This window comes from Oncorhynchus kisutch, linkage group LG30 (genome assembly GCF_002021735.2).
Source record: "Oncorhynchus kisutch isolate 150728-3 linkage group LG30, Okis_V2, whole genome shotgun sequence".
Lineage (NCBI taxonomy): Eukaryota > Metazoa > Chordata > Actinopteri > Salmoniformes > Salmonidae > Oncorhynchus > Oncorhynchus kisutch.
This window is the reverse complement of record NC_034203.2, coordinates 8,343,303-8,360,125: the sequence shown is the minus strand read 5'-3', so window position 1 is coordinate 8,360,125 and position 16,823 is coordinate 8,343,303. Positions and strand designations below refer to the sequence as shown.

Genomic DNA, 16,823 nt, shown 5'->3' with positions numbered 1-16,823 from the left:
TTGTTATGATCACACCATGTCTCGTTAATCATAAGGCATGCACCCCCGTCCCTCTTCTTACCAGAAAGATGCTCCTTTCTGTCGGCGAGATGCATGAAGAAACCAGGTGGCTGTACCGACTCCGATAGTGTGTCTCGAGTGAGCCATGTTTCCTTGAAGCAAAGAACGTTAGTCTCTTATGTCTCTCTGGAATGCTACCCGTGCTCGGATTTCATCAACCTTGTACTCAAGGGACTGGACATTGGCGAGTAGTATGCTCGTGAGCGGTGCGCGATGTGCCCGTCTCCGGAGCCTGACCAAGCCAAACTTCCAGCATCATACCCAAGAAGACTCGAGGCTGTAATCGATGCCAAAAGGTGCTTCAACAAAGTACTGAGTAAAGGGTCTGAATGCTATTTTTAAAATGTAGCTTTTTTTTGTATTTACATTAAATTCACAAAAAAATGTTTTTGCTTTGTCATTGTGGGGTAGTGTAGATTAAATCGTTTTTTCCCTAATCAATCCATTTTAGAACAAGGCTTTAACGTAACAAAATGTAGAAAAAGTCAACGTGTCTGAATACTTTCCCAATGCACTGTATGTTATCACACCACTACAATCACTCAGTCACCCTAGACAAAGCGTTTGATGGTTTTAACTTGTGCTAACATTATCACTGTTGTTTTTCTCCTAGATAAAAATGTTGGCCTCTGCTGAAGACCGCATGAACCTGGTTGAAACATATGGGCAGGTTTGACAACTGACCAACAATTCAAAGTGACTTGAATGTTACGGTTCAATACATGCACCACCTCCCGACTAATTACTTGGTTCATCAACAATATCGCACACAGCATACGCCTGACCTGACCGAGTGTGTTACGGCTGCCCGGAGGTGGTACACAGACACCATGCAGTGGAGGAGGCGCCACTGCTACACGCATGTCGCTGGCCTACTGGCTCTCCTCTCGCTCCTGATCATCCTGGGCCATCAAGACTGGCTGCCGGGCCTCAGGGGGCCAACATGGCAGAGGGAGCACCTAGTGGCTTACACCGAAAGAGGACTACACTCTACCAAAGAAAAAGGGAATCACAGCTCATCACAGACTCTATGGAGGGACGCACTGGTTCCCCCTTCGCCTCCGGAAAGAAATGCCAACCTCAGTTCCCCTCAGGACTCCTCCTTTCCACAGGGGATTACGGGACTGGAGAACTCAGTGGCGGCTAATGCTAGCTTGAGAGGGGAAGTCGGGCTAAGGGGCCTGCTGACCTCAGAGCCATACCCTTACATCATCAATGAGCCCGACAAGTGCCGGGAGGGCAACCCAGAGCCCTTCCTGGTGCTGCTGATAGCCACGGAGGGCAATCAGGTGGAAGCCAGGGCGACCATTCGGCAGACCTGGGGGAACGAGAGCATGGTCCCAGGCCTAAGCTTTGTTAGGCTCTTCCTGTTAGGCGTAAAGGAGGGCAGGGTAGGCCGCCTGCAGCAGAGCAGCCTGGAGGCCGAGAGCCGGAGGCACCATGACATCATCCAGCAGGATTACATGGACACTTACAACAACCTGACTATAAAAACCCTGATGGGCATGCACTGGGTGTCCACACACTGCCCGGGCACCAACTATGTCATGAAGACAGACAGTGACATGTTTGTCAACACAGAGTATCTCGTGCACAAGCTGCTCCAGCCAGAGATGCACCCCAAACGGGACTATATTACAGGCTACCTGATGAGGGGCTATGCACCCAACAGGAACAAGAATAGCAAGTGGTACATGCCCCCCGAGGTGTACCCCAGCGAGGTGTACCCTACTTTCTGCTCAGGAACGGGCTATGTGTTCTCAGGGGACCTGGCTGGAAAGATCTACAGGGCCTCCCTGGGTATCCGCAGGCTGCATCTGGAGGACGTTTACGTGGGCATCTGCCTGGCCAAGCTGCGGATCGAACCCACGCCGCCGCCTAATGAGTTCCTGTTCAACCACTGGCGGGTGTCCTACTCCAGCTGCAAGTATAGCCACCTCATAACCTCCCACCAGTTTCACCCCAACGAACTGCTCAAGTACTGGCACCACCTGCAGAGCAACAAGCACAATGCCTGCATCAACACGTCCAAAGACAAGGTGGGCAGGTTTCACCAGAGGAAACTGCAGGGTGTACAGCCTATTTGGTGACAGAGGGTTGAGTGTGATGTTAGGTCATTGCCTGTGCAGGAGTCACTGGGCAAGAGATGACAGAGTCAAGCATGTTTTTGGACAAACTAATGCTTGAAGACCTTTTTTTTTTTTTTACTACAGTTTATATTTGAGTTTAATACATTCATTGATTGAAAGAATATATGCATTGGGGTACAGAGGAAGACATCACTTATGTGAAATGTGGGTGCTGTTTATTATGAGGATATATCTTAAGACTATTGGTGGACTGTCACCGTCTAGTATCCATTTTGTTCAACTTGAGTTTAAATACTTTTCCTTTTAACCCCCTAAGGTTGAATCGAAGAATCATAATAAAAAAAGATCTGTAAGTTTCAGCTAGAGATGTTTTTTTTTTGCATTGGATCCACATGTCACACTTCCGCATCTGTGGTGAAAGTTGAAAGAGCTAGAGCAGTTTGTCAGACAATGAGACATCCCAAAAATCGGTCTCACATCATCCAAACAGTTTGACTACAAACTTTTATAACCCCTCTATGGAAAGATGACTCACGCAAACGAGAGTGTTCTCCATTTTGCTCTACGACCACCACAACTTGGGATTCATCTGAAGTTGGTACACCTGATCTGCCAACTTCTGTATGCAGCATCCGAACAGTATGAGCTACACACTAATATGACCCGTATCCCTCCAAGATTTAGCAACATTTGTGATTTCTACAGCCAAAAAAAGCATAAACTTCTCTGAAACTCTGCTAAACATTTCATATTCATTTCATATAAAGCAATAAAAGTCATGTGCTCAGTTTGAGGATGACTTTAAGCAGAATACATAATAGAAAAACAATTAGAACATCTAAAGTGCTCAATTTGGGTTATTTTCCTTTTAACATCTGTCATAATCCATTCACACCTCTCCATCTGGCTTGCCATCAACACAGGATGCATCTCTTAACAGATTCAAAGCTGATCAATCTCTTTCAATTTGAGGATCAGTATTTCTTTCTAATAAGTTATCACAAGCAAGAATTTTGAAGACTTTTTCTGAAAGGGTAGTAAGGGAGATGAAGAGAAAACATAAAAAAGAGAATTGTGGTTGATATTTACTATTCCATTTATTTAAAAAATCCAGAAAGATTGTGCTTTCATGATAAGTATTAAGTTTTAGAGAGTTTAAAACAGCAAAGCTGACAAATTGCACTCAGTGCTTTGAGCACTCTCCATAGACAGACTGGGGAGAGAGTGTTGACCCTCCCACTAAAGCCAAGGTTAGCGGAGTAAAAGTTTGAGTAAAACGCCACTCAACTTGATTCTTTCAGCGCTTGCCACAGTCTTCCCTGCTACCACTTCAGTCATGGTGATCTGCCGCTGCTGTGGGAACTGTTCTGACATTCTCATATGCTCTGCTGATTCGAAGTGACTTGATCGTCGACATTCTCTAGTTTCCAAAAACATTTGGAAATTGTTTCGCATGGTCGTTAGCTGTTATTTTTGTTGGCAAATGAGATTGATTTCTGTTCATTATACTGCCCGTCAGCCATCAACAATCACCCATCTTGGCACGCGAATATGCTGACAGGCCAGGGAGGAGGGAAAAAAATACGAAAAAAAACCTGTTGACGTGTGGTTGGATTGGGCCATTTTCCACAGTAACAGTGCAGTAATTGGTAAAGAATTACAAACCCGCTTTTGATTGGACCCTTTTACGCGCAAAAAGTGTGGGAATTGGTCAAAATTGCGAACTACTGCATCATATGCGTTGATTTTGCAATGAATCACAGAAACACAGAATCCTGGAGGGACTGCCCTCTGTGCAAAGATGACCCTCACTGACACGAACATGTCGGTTGTTTTGCTCTAAGACGCCCATAGGCCTCAGACTCGTCTGAACGTCCCCTGGTACCAGTTGAAAGAAATTTATGGAAGTACACTGAACAAAATATAAAAAACACAACGTATTTCCCCAGGTTGTTGTCCCCATGTTTCATGAGCTGAAATTAAATTTAAAAAAATACTAGGAATTTTCCATATGCACAAAATGCTTATTTCTCTCATTTTGAGTATTTCTGTTTGCAATAAAGCCCACCCCTGCCTAGTCCTGTGAAATCCATAGATTATGGCCTAATGAATTCATTTAAATTGACCGATTTCCTTAACTAAGTCAAATATTACAAATTGTTGCATGTCGCGTTTGTATGTTTTGTTCTCATATACATAACACTACCGTTCAAGTTTGGGGTCACTTAGAAGCACAATTTTTGTTCATTAAAATAACACCAAATTGATCAGAAATACAGTGTAGACATTGATTATCTTGTAAATTACTATTGTAGCTGGAAACGGTAGATCACATAGGCGTACAGAGGACCATTATCAGCCACCATCACTCCTGTGTTCCAATGGCACGTTGTGTTAGCTAATCCAAGGTTATAATTTTAAAAGGCTAATTGATCATTAGAAAATTGCAAAAGGGTTATGTTAGCACAGCTAAACATCTGTTGTTCTGATTAAAGAAGCAATAAAACTGGCCTTCTTTAGACTAGTTGAGTATCTGGAGCATCAGCATTTGTGGGTTCGATTACAGGCTCAAAATGGCCAGAAACAAAGCACTTCCTTCTGAAACTTGTCAGTCTATTCTTGTTCTGAGAAATGAAGGCTATTCCATGCAAGAAATTGCCAAGAAACTGAAGATCTGGCAAAAGAACACCGACATTGTACAGAGGAACTCTGCCTAAAAGATCAGCATCCCGGAGTCGCCTCTTCACTGTTGACGTTGAGACTGGTGTTTTGCGGGTACTATTTAATGTAACTTCCAGTTTCTGGCCATTAGCCTTTTAAAATGATACACTTGGATTAGCTAACAACGTGCCATTGGAACACAGGAGTGATGGTTGCTGATAACGGGCCTCTGTATACCTATGCAGATATTCCACAAAATAACCTGCCGTTTCCAGCTACAAGTCATTTACAACAAAGTCTAAACTGTATTTCTGATCAATTTGATGTTATTTTAAATGAACAAAAAAAGGTGCTTTTCTTTCACACACGTCAAGATCGGACACCTACTCATTCAAGGGGTTTTCTTTATTTGTACTATTTTCTACATTGCATTATAATAGTGAAGACATCAAAACTATGAAATAACACATATGGAATCATGTAGTAACCAAAAAAGTGTAACACAAATCAAAATATATTTGAGATTCTTCAAAGTAGCCACCCTTTGCCTTTATGACCGCTTTGCACACTTTTGGCATTCTCTCAACAAGCTTCAAGAGGCAGTCACATGGAAAGCATTTCAACAGGTGTGCCTTGTTAAAAGATAATTTGTGGAATTTTATTCCTTCAAATGCATTTGAGCCAATCAGTTGTGTTGTGACAAGGTAGGGGTGGTATACAAAAAAATGGCCCTATTTGGTAAAATAGCTCAAAAAAGCAAAGAGACACAGTCCATCATTACTTTAATCTCTCTGCGCATGGATCGCTACTTAAATAGTCATATTAAACATTCATGAAAATACAAGTGTCTCACATGTATCGAAAGCCTAGAATCGTGCTAATCAAACTGCATTGTCAGATTTAAAAAATGGATTTACTGCGAAAGAATATGATGCGATTATCTGAGCATAGAGCCCCATAAAATAAAATAAATTTAACCGGCACAGGCGTAACAATCACAAAATGCATTAAAATAGTTTACCTTTGACGATCTTCGCCTGTTTGCAATTCCAATGCTTATTGTTACAATTCATATTTTGTTTGATAAAATCTGTTTTTATAGCCTAACACGAAACATTTTGTGAAACGCTTGTGTCGTGAATTCCGTCTCATTCCATTTTCGACGACACATTCCAGGTAAATAACCCACACAGAATGTGACTTTTCTAGTCATGTTTGGTTTCACTGCAATCAACTGGTTTGTTTGTAACACAATCTACTGTTTGTAACACAATCAAACCTGATGGGCCATTTTGCGGGACGTATTGACTGAAAGAAACCGATTTGAAGACAACAAGTCATGACATCATTGTGCACCAATGATTTGCCCGCTGTTTCGTTGATTGACTGTCTTTTAACCCAATGACCACTGATCATCTTGAAATCTAGCTGGGTAGATAGCTAATGAGCTGAGCTAAACGGCAAAACGCCATGCTTATATGTGTTGCAAGACCAACCCATGTAGTAAGCTTCAGCGTAAAGTGAGTCATTCGCTATTGAAGTTTCATACCGGAAGGAGCTACGCATATTACGCACTGCATTGTTTGGTAAACGCGCAGATTCAGCTGTTTGTTTATTTTTTTATATATATATATATATATATATATATATATATATATATCAATATTATGGCGATTAAGTCAGGGAAAGCTAAATCTAAGTCTAGATATACAGATGTACACACAATTTTAGAATAAATTGATTGGGAAGGTGAGACAGAGATTGTTATAGGATGCTTCATTTAGCGATTGTGGAGGAATATTTTTTGAACGGGAGAGGACATTGTTTTAGACTGGTAAGTTCTTATCATGCTAATGCCCTTGTTTGAAATTAATAATATAAAAGTGATTTATTTATTTATTTAGAAGCAATATATAAACATGTAATGACATGAAATGTGAGATGCGTGTCTGCCGCCCCACCCCAACCCACATGAAATTGCCTATTTGAGGCTGTTGAGGAGAGGGCAGGACCACATCAATGGCCAAAGTGAAATGGAGACAGTAGATTCAGCTGGTCTGTTGTAATATAGAGACAGTAGATCTAGCTGAAATGTCATAATAATAATATATTCAACCTTCAACTCTCTATATATATCTGTTTATTATACCTGTTGATACAGGGCTCATATGTGAAACTATTCTAACTGAACATTTTCTTTCACAGTGACACTGACTCCAAATGGGAGTCGTATCCGGTGTCCTGTGTGAATTTAAGTATGCTCTCTCTAATTCGCTCTTTCTCCCTCTCGGAGGACCTGAGCCCTAGGACCATGCGCCAGGACTACCTGGCATGATGACTCCTTGCTGTCCCCAGTCCACCTGGCCATGCCGCTGTTCCAGTTTCAACTGTTCTGCCTGCGGCTATGGAACCCTAAACTGTTCATTTTTACTCTTGAGGTGCTGTCCTGTTGCACCCTCTACAACCACTGTGATCTCCACCCGGCACAGCCAGAAGAGGACTGGCCACCCCTCATAGCCTGGTTCCTCTCTAGGTTTCTGCCTTTCTAGGGAGTTTTTCCTAGCCACCGTGCTTCTACACCTGCATTGCTTGCTGTCTGGGGTTTTAGGCGGGGGCTATATAAATAGATTTGATAGAGGACTGAGGGTCTTCCAAATATTGTGTAAATAGTTACCCATGTTATTTTATATATATATAGATATATATATATAGATATATATATATATATATATATATATATATATATATATATATATATATATATATATATATATATATATATATATATATATATATATATATGATTTTTTCCCCCCATATTTTTTCAGCAATAATTCTTATTTTTTGCCATAGATTTTTAGAATACCATTTTGGTATTTTGCATATAGGTTATTGGTTTCAAAATGTATACCTTCACCAATTTGGCCATTCATGATAAATGTCATGTAGCACACTCATTTTGGAAGTTATCATTCTGAAACTTTTCACAAGTACTCATACCCTCATATGTTTCACTGAAATGGTCCCCATCGTCCTATCTGAATGTTTGTTTTATCTTGTTAATTTTAAAGATACAAAAGTATGTTTTTTTTTATTGTTTTATCTAAACCAGATCTATTGTGTTATATACTCCTACATTCAATTCACATGTACACAAACTTCAGAGTGTTTTCTTTCAAATGGTACCAAGAATATGCATATCCTTGGTTCTGTGCCTGAGCTACAGGCTGTTAGATTTGGGTATGTCTTCAGGCGGAAATTGCACAAAGTAGGGGGGGAGCTGTAAGAGTTAAGTGATGAAGGTCCGTCAATCCGGAAAATAAAGAACTGAGAAAGTTCCTTCAGGTGCAGTCGCAAAAACCATCAAGCGCTACGATGAAACTGGCTCTCATGAGGACCACCTCAGGAAAGAAAGACCCAGAGTTACCTCTGCTGCAGAGGATAAGTTAATTAGTTAACTTCTTCGATATAGGGGGCGCTCTTTTAATTTTTGGATAAAAAAAACTTTCCTGTTTTAAACAAGATATTTTGTCACGAAAAGATGCGACTATGCATATAATTGACAGCTTTGGAAAGAAAACACTGACATTTCCAAAACTGCAAAGATATCGTCTGTGAGTGCCACAGAACTAATGCTATAGGCGAAACCAAGATGAAATTTCATACAGGAAGTGCCCCAGATTTTGAATGCGCTGTGTTCCAATGTCTCCTTATATGGCTGTGAATGCGCCAGGAATGAGCCTACACTTTGTCGTTTCCCCAAGGTGTCTGCAGCATTGTGACGTATTTGTAGGCATATCATTGGAAGATTGACCATAAGAGACTACATTTACCAGGTGCCCGCTTGGTGTCCTCCGTCGAAATTATTGCGTAATCTCCAGCTGCATTCATTTTACCATTTGGTTCGGAGGAGAAACCAAACTGCCACGAATGATTTATCATCGAATAGATATGTGAAAAACACCTTGAGGATTAATTCTAAACAACGTTTGCAATGTTTGTCGATATTATGGAGTTCATTTCAAACAAAGTTTGGCGTTGTAATGACTGAATGTTTTTTTTTCTTAGCCAAACGTGATGAACAAAACAGAGCGATTTCTCCTACACAAATAATATTTTTGGAAAAACTGAACATTTGCTATCTAACAGAGTCTCCTCATTGAAAACATCTGAAGTTCTTCAAAGGTAAATTATTTTATTTGAATGCTTTTCTTGTTTTTGTGAAAATGTTGCCTGCTGAATGCTAGGCTTAATGCTATGCTAGCTATCAATACTCTTACACAAATGCTTGTGTAGCTATGGTTGAAAAGCATATTTTGAAAATCTGAGATGACAGTGTTGTTAACAAAAGGCTAAGCTTGTGAGCCAATATATTTATTTCATTTCATTTGCGATTTTCATGAATAGTTAACGTTGCGTTATGGTTACGGTTATGGTTACGCTCCCGGATACGGGATTGCTCGACGCAAGAAGTTAATAGCCTATGATTGCAGCCCAAATAAATGCTTCAGAGTTCAAGTAACAGACATCAATAGTTCCGAGGAGACTGAATCAGGCCTTCATGGTCAAATTTCTGCAAAGAATCCTCTACTAAAGGACACCAATAAGAAGAGATGTGCCTGGGCCAAGAAACACAAGCAATGGACATTAGACCAGTGTTAATCTGCCCTATCCAAATTTTAGATTTTTGATTCCAACACTGTCTTTGTCAGACACAGAGTAGGAGAACAAATTCTCTGCATATGTGGCTCCCACAGTGAAGCATGGAGGTTGTGTGATCGTGCTTTGCTGGTGACACTGTCAGTGATTTATTTAGAATTCAATGTATTAAGGCTTGCAAACTATTACAGACTACAAAGTGAAGCACAGCCGAGAGCTGCTCAGTGACAAGCCTACCAGACGAGCTAAATAACTTCTATGCTCGCTTTCAGACATGTAACAATGAAACAAGCATGAGAGCATCAGCTGCTCCGGACGACTGATCACGCTCTCCGCAGCCGATATGAGTAAAACATTTAAACATGTCAACATTCACAAGGTCGCAGGACCAGACGGATTACCAGGACGTGTATGCACTGACCAACTGGCAAATGTCTTCACTGACATTTTCAATCTCTCCCTGTTTGAGTCTAATACCAACATGTTTCAAGCAGACCATCATAGTGTTCTTGGGCACAGGGACAAAGGTAACCTGACTAAATGACAACCGAACCGTAGCACTCACAGCTGTAGCAATGAAAAATTTTGAAAGGCTAGTCATGGCTCGCAAAACCATTATCCCAGAAACCACACACTCCCTCCAATTTGCATACCGCAAAAACAGATCCACAGATAATGCTCTCTATTGCACGCCACAATGCCCTTTCACACCTGGACAAAAGGAACACCTGTGTGAGAATGCTATTCATTGACTACAGCTCAGCGTTCAATACCATAGTACCCTCAAAGCTCATCACTAAGCTAAGGACCCTGGGACTAAAACACCTCCCTCTGCAACTGGATCCTCGACTTCCTGACAAGCCACCCCCAGGTGGTAAGGTATCAACACATACCTCACGCTGTTCCTCAACACTCTCAGGGGTGCATGCGCAGTCCCCTCCTGAACCCCCTGTTCACTCATGACTGCACAGCCAGGCATGACACCAACACCATCATTAAGTTTGCCGATGACACGGTGGTAGGCCTGATCACCGACAACGAAAGACAGCCTATAGGGAGTTCAGAGACCTGACTGTGTGGTACAAGGACAACCTCTCAACGTGATCAATAAAAAGGAGAGGATTGTGGACTACAGGAAAAGGAGGACAGAGCACACACCCATTTTCAACAACGAGGCTGTAGTGGAGCAGGTTGAGAGCTTCAAGTTCCTTGGCATCCACATCAACAAACTAACATGGTCCAAGCACACCAAGGCAGTCATGAAGAGAGCACGACCAAACCCCTTCCCCATCAAGAAAAGATTTGCCATGGGTCCTCAGATCCTCAAAAGGTTTTACAGCAACACCATTGAGAGCATCCTGACGGGTTGCATCACTGCATGGTATGGCAACTGCTCAGCCTGCGACCGCAAGGCACTACACAGAGGGTAGTGCGTAAGGCCCAGTAAATCACCGGGGCCAAGCTTCCTGCCATCCAGGACCCCTATACCAGACTGTGTCAGAGGAAGAACCTAAAAATGATCAAACACTCCAGCCACCTGTGTCATACTGTTCTCTCTGCTACCGCACAGCAAGCGGTACCGGAGCGCCAAGTCTAGGTCCAAGAGGCTTCTAAAAAGCATCTACCCTCAAGCAATTAGACTCCTGAACATCTAATCAAATGGCTACCCAGACTATTTGCATTGCCCCCATCCCCCTCTTCTACACTGCTGCTACTCTGTTATCTGTGCATAGTCACTTTAATAACTACATGTACATATTACCTCGACACCGGTGCCTCCGAACAGGTAACACCTGTATATAGCCCCGCTATTGTTATTTACAGCTGTTCTTTAATTATTTGTTATTCTTATCTTACTTTTGTGGGGGTCTTTTTTTTATTTATTTTTTTATTTAACCAGGTAGGCTAGTTGAGAACAAGTTCTCATTTGCAACTGCTACCTGGCCAAGATAAAGCATAGCAGTGTGAACAGACAACAGAGTTAAACATGGAGTAAACAATTAACAAGTCAATAACAGTAGGAAAAAAAAGGGGAGTCTATATACATTGTGTGCAAAAGGCATGAGGTAGGCGAATAATTACAATTTTGCAGATTAACACTGGAGTGATAAATGATCAGATGGTCATGTACAGGTAGAGATATTGGTGTGCAAAAGAGCAGAAAAGTAAATAAATAAAAAACAGTATGGGGATGAGGTAGGTAAAAATGGGTGGGCTGTTTACCGATAGACTATGTACAGCTGCAGCGATCGGTTAGCTGCTCAGATAGCAGATGTTTGAAGTTGGTGAGGGAGATAAGTCTCCAACTTCAGCGATTTTTGCAATTCGTTCCAGTCACAGGCAGCAGAGAACTGGAACGAAAGGCGGCCAAATGAGGTGTTTGCTTTAGGGATGATCAGTGAGATACACCTGCTGGAGCGCATGCTACGGATGGGTGTTGCCATCGTGACCAGTGAACTGAGATAAGGCGGAGCTTTACCTAGCATGGACTTGTAGATTACCTGGAGCCAGTGGGTCTGGCGACGAATATGTAGCGAGGGCCAGCCGACTAGAGCATACAAGTCGCAGTGGTGGGTGGTATAAGGTGCTTTAGTGACAAAACGGATGGCACTGTGATAAACTGCATCCAGTTTGCTGAGTAGAGTGTTGGAAGCAATTTTGTAGATGAGAAAGTCGAGGATCGGTAGGATAGTCAGTTTTACTAGGGTAAGTTTGGCGGCGTGAGTGAAGGAGGCTTTTTTGCGGAATAGAAAGCCGACTCTTGATTTGATTTTCGATTGGAGATGTTTGATATGAGTCTGGAAGGAGAGTTTGCAGTCTAGCCAGACACCTAGGTACTTATAGATGTCCACATATTCAAGGTCGGAACCATCCAGGGTGGTGATGCTGGTCAGGCAGCGAACGGTTGAAAAGCATGCATTTGGTTTTACTAGCGTTTAAGAGCAGTTGGAGGCCACGGAAGGAGTGTTGTATGGCATTGAAGCTCGTTTGGAGGTTAGATAGCACAGTGTCCAAGGACGGGCCGGAAGTATATAGAATGGTGTCGTCTGCATAGAGGTGGATAAGGGAATCGCCCGCAGCAAGAGCAACATCATTGATATACACAGAGAAAAGAGTCGGCCCGAGGATTGAACCCTGTGGCACCCCCATAGAGACTGCCAGAGGACCGGACAGCATGCCCTCCGATTTGACACACTGAACTCTGTCTGCAAAGTAATTGGTGAACCAGGCAAGGCAGTCATCCGAAAAACGGAGGCTACTGAGTCTGCCGATAAGAATATGGAGATTGACAGAGTCGAAAGCCTTGGCAAGGTCGATGAAGACGGCTGCACAGTACTGTCTTTTATCGATGGCGGTTATGATATCGTTTAGTACCTTGAGCGTGGCTGAGGTGCACCCGTGACCGGCTCGGAAACCAGATTGCACAGCGGAGATGGTACGGTGGGATTCGAGATGGTCAGTGATCTGTTTGTTGACTTGACTTTCTTCTTATGAAAAAGGCATCTACAGTACTATGGTAGTCACTTCAAGGGTTTAACCAACATTGGTGTTAAATATGTTTCTAGCTTACCATCTACAGTGCCAGTCAAAAGTTCAGACACCTACTTATTGAAGGGTTCTCATTTATTTTTTACATTGCAGAATAATAGTGAAGACATCAAAACTATGAAACACATGGAATCATGTAGTAACCAAAAATAAAATGTGTTCGACAAATCAAAATATATTTTATATTCTTCAAAGCAGCCACCCTTCGCCTTGACAGATTTGCACACTCTTTGCATTCTCTCAACCAGCTACACCCGGAATGCTTTTCCAACAGTCTTGAAGTAGTTCCCACATATGCGGAGCACTTGTTTGCTGTTTTTCCTTCACTCTGCAATTCCAACTCATCCAACTAATCCTAATTGGGTTGAGGTTGAGTGATTGTGGAGGCCAGGTCATCTGATGCAGCACTCCATCACTCTCCTTCTTGGTAAAATATCCTTTACACAGCCTGGAGGTGTGTTGGGTCATTGTCCTGTTGAAAAACAAATTATCGTCCCACTAAGCGCAAACCAGATGGGATGGCGTATCACTGCATAATGCTGTGGTAGCCATGCTGGTTAATAGTGCCTTGAATTCTAAATAACTCGTGTCATCAGCAAAGCACCACCACACACGCAGAGATAATCCGTTCACCTACTCACCTACTCACAACGACATGGCAGTTGGAACAAAAAATCTCAAATTTGGGCTCATCAGACCAAAAGGACAGATTTCCACCGGTCTAATGTCCATTGCTCGTGTGTCTTGGTCCATGCAAGTCTCTTATTATTGGTGTCCTTTAGTAGTGGTTTCTTTGCTGTAATTTGACCATGAAGGCCTGATTCACGCAGTCTCCTCTGAGCAGTTTATGTTGATGTCTGTTACTTTAACTCTGAAGCATTTATTTGGGCTGCAATCATAGGCTGGTAACTAATTAACTTATCCTCTGCAGCAGAGGTAACTCTGGGTCTCCCTTTCTTGTGGCAGTCCTCATGAGAGCGAGTTTCATCATTGCACTTGATGTTTTTTGCGACTGCACTTGAAGAAACTTGATTGAGATTGACACCTTTATGTTTTAAAGTAATGGACTGTCATTTATCTTCGCTTATTTGAGCTGTTCTTGCCATAATATGGACTTGGTCTTTTACCAAATAGGGCTATCTTCTGTATACCACCCCTACCTTGTCACAACAACCGATTGGCTCAAAATGCATTAAGGAAAGAAAACACAAATGAACTTTTAATTGAAATGCATTCCAGGTGAGTACCTCATGAAGCTGGTTGAGAGAATGCCAAGAGTGTGCCAAGCGGTCAAAGGCAAAGGGTGGCTACTTTGAAGAATATCAAATATATTTTGATTTGTGTAACACATTTTTGGTTACTACATGATTCCATTTGTTATTTCATAGTTTTGATGATGTAGAACATAGTACAAATAAAAAAACTAATAAGAAAAACCCTGGAATGACTAGGTGTCCAAACTTTTGACTGGTACTGTAGAATAGTAAAGAAACAGAACACTAACACACAACAAATCATGTAACTATTAATTGATAAAGCTACAACTATATTGCGCATACCATAACAAATAACTGAAAACACAATGTAACACAATGTAATAGAATGCACTCAAAATAGTGTTCAGCCTTGATCGAAAAAAAGTTCAGCATAATTCCGGCACGAAGGAGATATGTACATTCATGAGTTCTTCCTACGCATAAGACCCCACAAAGAATGCTTCAGAGTAACTCAGAGAAATTGTATTCGGCTTTGTGAATTAACCGTCTTCAGAAGCGTTGATGAAAATGAAGCTTGGAGATGAACTAAAACAGCAGCAATGGCAAAAGTAGAATCAGCATTAAAATTTCAGAATGATAGATACACTAAAATGAGACCACTGCAGTGTGTGTGGATGAGGAAGACAAAAGGCAGCTTGACCTTCCCAGGTTTGCCCATTTGCAGAGACGTCGGCGAGTCATGACTCATTCCCTGTACTCGGTGGTTCCCTACAATCAGTACCTGGAGCCCAATCTCATTATAGACTGGGCAGCCTCTGGACACAGATCACAGGCCCCAAAGACCTGGAGGTGCAGCAAGCTAACAGAACACGTCAATGAGCTGGCCAGAGCACAACAATATACCTCAAGCTTTGGGTAATAAATTAGTCACAGAAACCGATCAGAGGAACATGAACTCCCTATTACAACAGTAGAGTAGGAACTAGACTTCCAACTGGTTTGCATCTGTTATTGTCCAAGGTATGTAATAGTTCAAACAAAATATAACGTTGATAAGAATACGATCAATGTGAAGATCTGCTTTTTCAGTAGGATTTTCAATACCCCAAATGTTTCATATATTGAACAAAAATAACAAATTCAAAGATTTTACTGAGTTACAGTTCATAAGAAAAATCAAACAAATTCATTTAGGCCCTAATCAAATCAAATGTATTTATATAGCCCTTCGTACATCAGCTGATATCTCAAAGTGCTGTACAGAAACCCTGCCTAAAACCCCAAACAGCAAGCAATGCAGGTGTAGAAGCACGGATTTCAATGGATCAATGGATTTCACATGACTGGGAATACAGATATGCATCTGTTGGTCACAGATGCCTTAAAAAAGAAAAGCTAGGAGCATGGATCAGAGAACCAGTCAGTATCTGGTGTGACCACCATTTGCCTGATGCAGCATGACATCTCCTTCGCATAGAGTTGGAATGTTGTCCCACTCCTCTTCAATGGCTGAGCGAAGTTGCTGGATATTTGCGGGAACGTGTACGGCAACATGTTCCAGTCTATCCAAAGCATCCCAAATATGCTCAACGGGTGACAGGTGTGGTGAGTATGCAGGCCATGGAAGAACTGACATTTCCAGCTATTGTGTAAAGAGCCTTGCGTTATCATACTGAAACATGAGGTGATGGCATGACAATGGGCCTCAAGATCTCATCACGGCATCTGTGTATTCAAATTGTCATTGATAAAATGGTAATGTGTTCGTTATCTTTAGTTTATGACTGCCCATACCATGGGGCACTCTGTTCACAACGTTGACATCAGCAAACCACTCGCCCACAGGACACCATACACACCGTCTGCCCAGTACATTTGAAACCGGGATTCATCTATGAAGAGCATTTGCCCACTGAAATCGGTTATGATGCCGAACTGCAGTCAGGTCAAGACCCTGGTGAGGACGACAAGCATGCAGATGAGCTTCCCTGAGAAGGTTTGACAGTTTGTGCAGAAACACTTTGGTTGTGCAAAACCAGTTTCATCAGTTCTCTGGTTGGCTGGTCTCAGACGATCCCGCAGGTGTAGAAGACAGATGTGGAGGTCCTGGGCTGGCGTGGTTACACGTGGTCTACTGTTGAGGCCGGTTGGACATACTGCCAAATTCTCTAAAACAACTTGAGACAAGGCACCTTATGGTAGATATTAAATTCTCTGGCAACAACTCTGGTGGACATTCCTGCAGTCAGCATGCCAATTGCATGCACCCTGAACTTGAGACATCTGTGGCATTGTGTGACAAAACACCACATTTTAGAGAGGCCTTCTATTGAAGCAAGCACAAGGTGCACCTGTGCAATGATCATGCTGTTTAATCACCAGCTTAATATGCCACACCTGTCAGGTGGATGGATTACCTTGCCAAAGGAGAAATGCTCACTAATAGGGATAAATAGATTTGTGCACAAAATACAAGAGAATGCTTTGTGCATATATATGGAACATTTTGGGGATTTTAAAAAAAATTCTTGAAACCAACCCTTTACATGTTGCATTTATATTCTTGTTCAGTGTAAATTAAGCTAAT

The 16,823-nt window shown here is 42.0% G+C and overlaps 2 protein-coding genes across 8 annotated transcripts in view; one reads left to right on the top strand and one right to left on the bottom strand.

Annotated features, from left to right (window-relative positions):
• The window catches only part of LOC109875111 (beta-1,3-galactosyltransferase 2-like), a 32,788-nt gene extending 30,279 nt beyond the window's left edge, over positions 1-2,509 (top strand). For all 4 annotated transcript variants that reach the window (XM_020467304.2, XM_020467306.2, XM_020467307.2 and 1 more), the window contains one exon: positions 674-2,509. In XM_020467304.2, coding sequence (XP_020322893.1) covers positions 783-2,150 — 1,368 coding nt within the window. In that variant the 5' untranslated portion in view covers positions 674-782 and the 3' untranslated portion in view covers positions 2,151-2,509. The remainder of the gene's footprint in view (positions 1-673) is intronic.
• LOC109875110 (parafibromin) overlaps positions 1-16,823 on the bottom strand; it is a 78,289-nt gene that overhangs the window by 29,571 nt on the left and 31,895 nt on the right. The gene's annotated exons all lie outside the window — the stretch shown is intronic.